Genomic DNA, 8,283 nt, shown 5'->3' on the forward strand with positions numbered 1-8,283 from the left:
TACTACATTATTTATATTACTCATATTACTCACAGCAAGGATCATAGTAGGCTGTATAATACAGCTCCTGTGCCCCCAGGAAAGACCAACCAGCCATAACAAACTGTTGTCACGGGGCGAGAAGGGGTTAAGGAGGTAATGCAATGTATGCAAAGTAACACTACATCCACCAGAAAGTCATGAAGGTCTGCACTTGTGGGCGCATGCAGAGAATTGTAGTTCCCCAACCGATGGAGGGAATAGGGAAGATGCTGTTTATTTTTATTTTGGTACCCTACTGCCTGGGCTGTGTTCTATGCTCTGCAGATCAGCTGTGGTGGGTAGGTGCCAGGGATAGGGTATGCTGTCTGAGCAGTGTACTTATGCAAAGTCAGTCTGCAAGTATTTGCAAGGTAATGCATTGTAGAGGCCATGGTGAAATTCAGGAGGTGGGGCTTATGGAAGAATGGACTCATCGGCTCCCTGATCAGCCAGTCCAATCCTGACCATAACCATGTATTGACATTGTTAAATATTATAGACACCTTAGGGGCAGCATTTTTATTGAATTGTACTGATATTGGTGTGAAAAACATTTTTTGAATAGGTCTTTATTAAAGTTTTTCTTCCATTTTTCACTCTGCAGCTTGTATGTATTCACACATGTTGCATGCTGCTCTGTCAAGTTTAGAGTGATCATAATCCATGAATTGATCAGAATTTAGCTTAGATGAGCACTCCAGAGAGAAGTTAGAGGGGCTACAGCCTGAGCTATCAAGAGCTTGTCTAATGGATTACACTCTCAATGGGTCAGAGCAGCCTACAATGTATGTGGAAACATGCAAGCTGCAGAGTGAAAACAGAATAACATTTTTAATTAAGACAGTTAGAAAAAAGGTTTTCCTCACCAACTTCAGTACAATAAAATACAAATGACCCCCAAATGTGTCCATAGCTTGAATATTTAAAGGGGTTTTCACCCCTGGAGACCTTTTCTGCAGACCCCAGGGAGTCACAGTGTGAATTATACTTTACCTAATTCCCGCTGCTGAATTCTGTTTCTATCCTTCCCCCTTGGTCAACATAGGTTTCAGCTCTTTCTACATCAACATCTGGTTAAATGCAGGTCATGTGGCCGCTGCAGCCAAGTCATATCACTGCTGCAGCCACTCATTGGCTGCAGTGGCCATGTGATCAAGGGAGACATGGGACCTGCCATGCCCAAGTGGTAGCAATGGAGCCGGAACCGAGCGGCAGGTATCAAAAAAAGTATGATTCCCACCACAGAGTCAGTAACGCTGGGATGGTCTTCAGAAAAGGACCCTACGAGTGAACAAGCCCCTTTAACCTGTGTGTTATAAAACTGTATGTATGATGTCATGTCTTATTTTTCTCATGTAGGTATTTGAAATGGACATCTCTAAGCAGCTTCATGCTTACGAGGTTGAGTATCATGTAATTAATGATGAAATGCTGGAAACGTCCAATCCATCCGATGACACAGAGGCTTTCCAGAAGCTTGAGAAGGCGAATAATCAGCTGAAGAGGCAAAACATGGACCTCTTGGAAAAGTTGCAGGTAAAATAATAAACTCTAAAACATATAGTGAGAAGTTTCTGTTAGCGTGTGGTAATAATTGACACCATCATGACGTTTACACTGAATATTATTAATATCTGCAGCAAATCCATAGTCTATAATACAAAAAAAAAAAGTTTGAAAATAAAACAAAAACAAATTGTCTCCTTTGTCTGTACAACCCAGCCTCCTGAGATGACATCTCATCTAACTTGACTGCTGCAGCAGTTACATTGGATGGCAAGTAATAGCATTAGGCTGGGTTGTACAGAGGCCTACATGAGACCAGATGAGGGGAGGTATAATGTTTCATTTCTATTCTCTGTTTTTCATTGCAGATTTTTGCAGAATTGCTATGTAGATTTTCTGCAGCAGTTTAATTATATGTGCATGCATGTACCCTAAATGAGCAAGAAGCACAGGTCACAGAGCATACCTAGAACACACTCCCATAGAAGTCAGTCATCCCTAGACTACAGGTGCCTATAATCTATGTGGGTGTTGTAAAGCATATCTCTGAATGCTAATAGTGGACAGCTTTGAGGATACAGAGCATGCTTTACCAGGTGAGGAAAACATTAGCAGCTCGGTGGATACAGCATTCCGTTCTAACCGCTTCTGAATATGTTTCCCGTCTAAACACAGTTTTATGGTTGGAAAGAGGCATTTACTTGAAGCATAACTGTTACTGACAGTTTGTGTCATGTTCAGGAATCTGGGGAACCCCTGAACATATCACAAGCGTACAAGAACAGAAAGATCCAGAGAAAGCCAAAACGAATGTTTATATAAACAAAAGTACCAGACAAATAATCAAAAATAACCAGGCCAGGAAAAACCACAACTAAGAAGGACGTGGGTATCAAAGAAGAGCAAGCTGTACGGGTCAGTGGCAGAAGTGTAACCACTGTTCCAGGTGGCCAGATTGACTATGGACTTTATTACGGTGCTCCCCTGGTTTTCATACTTTACACACTATACAGGAATCTGGTCTTGGCCGCAGGGGGCGACCGGACTGCTACCTCCCTAGATGGTCCTGATACACTTGGCAGCTGACCTACAAGGAAACAGAGACACTGGTGCAAGGCATCAGCATTCCAGGCATACAATATAGAACATGCAGACACAAGACCAGAATAAAGGAACACAAACAGAGCCACATAACCAGCAACCCATGCAAATCAGGATACATATACTATGGCGAACATAGACAGATCAGAACATAATCAGAGAAATACAAGCATGTCTGGAACCCATGTGAAACTGGAAGCATGGCTTTCACAGACAGGACATGAAGACATTACAACATGGAAACATAGTTACATAGCCTGGAACCCATGAGGATTAGGATACAAGGAGCATGTCTTTTACAGACAGACATGCAAACATACCTGGAACCCAGGCGGAGCAGAGAGCATGGCATTCACAGACAGACATACAAACATGCCTAGAAACCATGTAGAACAGGGAGCATGGTGGTCACAGACAGACATACAAACATGCCTGGAACCCATGTGGAACAGGAATACAGGGAGAATAGCATTCACAGACAGATCAAGCAAGAAGACATTAATGAATAACCAGGCTGGCCACACAAGTCAGGGTAGAGTAACAAAGACACAGGCCAGGAGAGCAAGCATCCTGCACTCAGCATTCCTGGAGACAGACTGAACTCCTAGGCATATCGCACACAGGTCAATATAGCAGCGTGATTAAGGCACCTGACCATCTGATATTCAAACAAGTTCAGGGAAGCATAAACCCTAAATACACACAGGGAACACACAATTCACAGAGCACAGTTCACACACTGTAGAAGACCGCAGCCCGCAGGCATCACACAAGCAACCAGCATATACGGGAACGTCAACCGCAGCCAGTACACGAGTGCATGCAGCCAGCCTATACGGCAACACAGTGGGCGAGAATTCTGCGCGGGTGAACGCATTGCACCCGCTCTGAATCCGGACCCATTCACTTCAATGGTGATGGACCATGTGATGAGTGCAGTGACATCAACAAAGGTCCTTTAGCCAGGTCCTAAAGAAAGTAGAAAGAAGAGGAGATCCACTACGCGATCAAGTGGATGAGGCGAGTTAAATTTGTTTATTATTTTTAACCCCCTAATGGACATTTTACTAAGCATTCTGTATTAAGAATGCTATTATTTTCCCTTATAACCATGTTATAAGGGAAAATAATAAAATCTACACAACACCAATCCCAAACCCGAACTTCTGTGAAGAAGTCCGGGTTCGGGTCTGGCTACCAAACATGCCGATTTTTCTCACGTGTGTGCAAAACGCATTAAAACGCTTTGCACTTGCGCGGAAAAATAGCGCATTCTCCCGCAACCGCATCTTGTCCGGCCCTCACACGTGACGCCAGTGTGAAAGAGGCCTAACAGTAAACCGCACCGTGATACAAACACAAGGAGCAAAATATTCACATGACACAGTTCACACACTAAGAAGGCCGCAGCCAGCGCTCACCCCCCAAGCAACCAGCATACACGAGAACGTCAACCAAAGCGGCAACTCAAGTTCTCTTGCAGCCAGCCTACACGGCAGCAAGTGTCACAGTAACTGGGGTCTACTTAGTCTTTAACAGTAATTCAGAGAGGTGGGCCTTGTGAATGCATGTATGTGCTATGGAGGTGCAGGCTGTGTACTAAGTAGCATATATGATCTTGCCATGATAAATGCTGTAGTACAGGCATGCTCAACCTGCGGCCCTCCAGCGGTTGCAAAACTACAACTCCCAGCATGCCCAAACAGCCTACAGCTATCAGCCTACAGCAGGGCATTGTGGGAGTTGTAGTTTTACAACAGCTGGAGGGTCGCAGGTTGAGCATGCCTGCTCTAGTAGTTACTACGCCTCCCGCAAAAACAAGGGGGAGGAGGGGAATGTACGGATTGTACTTTTATGACCAATTTCGTACTGATCTAAACTCCTATATTTTATTGGTCATTGTTTATATCTGTTTGTTGATAAAACTTTTTAATAAAGAAATATCTGATCAAAAATAGCAGACAGCAGCTTAGGCAAGATAGATGCCCCCATAATCATTTAGAACAAAGGTGGATAACCTGCGTAACATTCTGGGCAGCCCCCAAACTAGACACAGAAACGCATTTCTTTTTTGACTACTCACATGTAGTTTCCAAGTCAAAGAGAAGATGAGCAACACACGGATCAGGTGCACAGGCAAGTAATAATAGTATACTGTGTATCCTTCTTTGGGACCCTTATATATCGGGAGACCCCTGTTTGGCACTCCAGAAAGCATCATTAACTCAAAAGTCGATGCAAGGTACGCGTGTCCTAATAGTAAGATAACTGCCTGAATAAAGAACGCTTAAATGACGTTTATTCCATAAATCCTTAAAAATAGTGGACCCCCACCAAAACACTAATCCGGCTCGGCAGAGAAACCTAGGGTGCAGCTGTAACATATATACAGTGGTGTATCAGTGGTGTGCAACATGTTTGTCTGTGTGTACAAATTTCCTGACAGGCTCCTGAGGAATAGCTGAGTTAGAGCAGCTGTAGAAACGCATCGAGCCAGAACTAAGGTTCTCCTTTAGGATATAGCATTTAGGTATCCATGTATTTATTTTATTAGAGTGACAGCAAAGGCAGATGTAAAGAAATCATCTATTGTGGGGCGTAAAAAGGGCAACGCAATCACAAGACGCCACCGATTTCTCCCTTTTTGCTGTCTATAGAACAAGAGACTGAGTCCAAGGTGCTGGTTAGGCAATAAAGGTAACCTTGGTTTTGATAATGACAAGGTTTTATTAGTCGACAGTGAACCCTAGGTTTCTCTGCCGAGCCTGATGAGTGTTTTGGTGGGGAGCCACTATTTTTAATGATTTATGGAATAAACTCCATTTTAGCGTCCTTTATTTACGCAGTCACTCCCGAAAGGAGTTAGAGGTGGACGTCTATGCATGCAGTCCGCTGTAGTGCATGGTAGGTAGGAAATGCTGAGCGGTTACCACAACACCCATATTCCATGGATTGAGAGAGACACACGCATGCTTGGTCTCCTACGCTTGCTTAATGGAGGAGCAGGGAACCCCCCCATTATTCCAGTAGGTGAGTGTCCTGAAAGTGAAATCTGTTGGATTTTGGTCACAGGCAGCTTTGCCATCATGGGCCAACGTAGACCACAGTTCAAGTCATGCGAGGTTTTGTTTTTTTGCAGCTAAATTGCAGCTGTAAAATAGTTGCGCAACAGCAAGTTGTTTTGGCAACTATTCTGCGGTTTTAGCGGTGTCGCTGTGTAGTCCCAGCCTCATCACAGACCTTGCGGCTAATTAAATATGACATTGTGGCCCTCAAACCAGAAAAGGTTGCGCACCCCAAATCCGCAATCAGAAAATAAATACCGATTCGAAAAAATAAGAAAGAACTAGGTGATAGATGCCTTCCAAATTTTCCCATGGGTACACGGAGCCCATTTATTTTCCCTGTTTGCTGGCTTATATTACTTTACCTTACTATGTCCATTCTTCCCTCTAACAACAGGTAGCTCACACCAAGATTCAGAGTCTGGAAGCCAATATTGAAAACATTTTATCCAGAGAAAACAAATCCAGAAACGTTATCCGATCTTTGGAACAAGAAAAATCTGCATATCAAAAGGCGGTGGAGCAAATGAGGAAATACGTGCCCACTCATGTACTGACAGACTGTGAACTTTTGCTTAAGGATGTTAGCTGTAGCCCAAACAACAAAACAAAGGCAGGAAGTAAGCAGTAAAAGACAAAGCGAGCGCTACTCTGGCCTGCAGCGTACATTGCTTCCTCAAAACCAAAAACCGTGCATGCTCTGGAGGAGGACCGCGCATTACAGTGCATGCCTCATGGCCTCTCCGAGGGTGTGGGGGCTTTTTCTCAGCTCAGATCCACTACGACTGGAGGAGCCTGTAGCTACCGTTCTATATTGGGAACAGCTAAACGCCATCTGAGACAATAAAGAAAAGCCTCTATGATTTCCGTATGCAAAAACCTTGTCATTATAGACAGAATTTAAGAAAAGGGAAAGTGTTTTGTTTTTCTAGCAATGTCATTTACAAGCTGTTACTGGAAATCGCCTGTCAGCGAGAAGCCATTTTATATCACTTGTCGGCAGTGTCCCTGTAGTACATAGAAATCAAGAGCGTAACAATACTTGAAAATGAATGTTTCCCAAAGAGCATCATACGTCACACTTGTGTGAAACATCTATAAGAACTTCTGGAGTTTTTTTGTGCCTGTCATTGATTCTACTGACATTTGCCACGTATATGTAGAGTTTTTATGAAGCGATCACTACATGATGTTTTATGATGGGCCGTTGCCGCCTTTGTACTATGAACATGCACATAAGTTTTCACTCGGCTTATTAATGAGTAGACCTGAAGTTAACGGAGTCTGTTTTATTTAGATTAACTTGGTGCACTCTGGTTTTCTTAAAGTAAAAATCTACCTTTAAACACATTTTAAATGCCAAATTCTTAATATCCCCCACTTTCCTTTTAATAGCTGCAGAGTTAAATATAAAAATTCTGTTTTTCTGTTGTGACCACTAGAGGGTGCTTACTTCATTCAGATTTATACAGTTTCCACTCATTTTAAAGGGACTCTGCCACCAGTGACCTCTTTATCAAACTGTTTGCATAGAGGCATAGCTGTCTTTCTTTTGTTGATCCGAGGCTCCGTTCCAGAGTGAGAGCAATGGTGATGCCCTCATTGCATCAGTGGCGTAATTTGCATGTAAAGAAAAAGTATCATAACTAAGGAACGGAGCCGAGCATTAACAAACAGAAAACAGCGCTATGTGCTTATGCAAACAGTTTGGTAGAGAGGTCGCTGGTGACAGATTTCCTTTAATACTACTTATGTAAATCTGTATGCAGCAGTCTCCTTAGCTCCCCCTAGTGGTCCCTCTGTAACAGAAAAACTGGGCCGCGATCCCTAAGATATGTAGTAAATGGATCTGCACAGATTTCAGGACCTACATGAATTAATAAAAGGGAGCCATTCATTTTAAAGCAACCCATGAAATAAGTAAGGAAGCTTTTGACTTGTAAATCCGATTTATTTTTATTTTTATTTTTTGCATTATGGGATGTTAGTGCCTGTCATATTTGCTCTTCAGTAGCTAATGCATCTATGAATGCACTACACACAAGGAATTTATTTTCATGTAACCAGATTTCACACATTGTTGTTTATTTTAGATTTGCTTCTCTTACATTCAGCATGATGCTTCGGTCACTATACCAAATGCTTAACTAAACGCAAATTCCACCTTCCTTTATTTCTATTAAAAAAAAACTATTTGTAGACGTGCAGAGTACCTCTTCACACATACACTGTGGTTCACCTTTTGTATAGTCCTTGTATTCTTCAGTCCACACTATTCCACAGGACAAGATTGCAGAATGCACCAAATGTTATTAGTGGAGTATGCAAAAGGGAAAAGATTACTGTATTAGGTCATAATAAGAATGAAAAGCTGACTATGCATAAAAACAGAATGCAAAAAAAGATAAACATTAAAAATGCAGCCATAAAGGTGAGTTCTGCTCACATCTCAGAGGTGCATACAGTTGCACATGGTCCTCTATGACCTCAACTGCACAGCTTGCAGCCGGATACATTTTACCTAGCAAGCTGATCCCTACATTGAATTATATTTTGTTCAAAGAGGATTTTTTATTATTTTATTATTTTT

The 8,283-nt window shown here is 42.4% G+C and overlaps 1 protein-coding gene across 3 annotated transcripts in view; it reads left to right on the forward strand.

Annotated features, from left to right (window-relative positions):
* Window positions 1-6,367, forward strand: part of TBC1D4 (TBC1 domain family member 4) — a 159,832-nt gene extending 153,465 nt beyond the window's left edge. For 2 of the 3 annotated variants that reach the window (XM_040425349.1, XM_040425348.1), the window contains 2 exons: window positions 1,381-1,557; window positions 6,091-6,324. In XM_040425349.1, the coding sequence (XP_040281283.1) occupies window positions 1,381-1,557; window positions 6,091-6,324 (411 nt within the window). Of the gene's footprint in view, window positions 1-1,380; window positions 1,558-6,090 lie in introns of all 3 variants that reach the window. The other variant, XM_040425347.1, reaches the window with a different exon arrangement.
* The last annotated feature ends 1,916 nt before the right edge of the window (window positions 6,368-8,283 follow it).

The sequence above is a fragment of the Bufo bufo genome, chromosome 3 (assembly GCF_905171765.1).
Source record: "Bufo bufo chromosome 3, aBufBuf1.1, whole genome shotgun sequence".
NCBI lineage: Eukaryota > Metazoa > Chordata > Amphibia > Anura > Bufonidae > Bufo > Bufo bufo.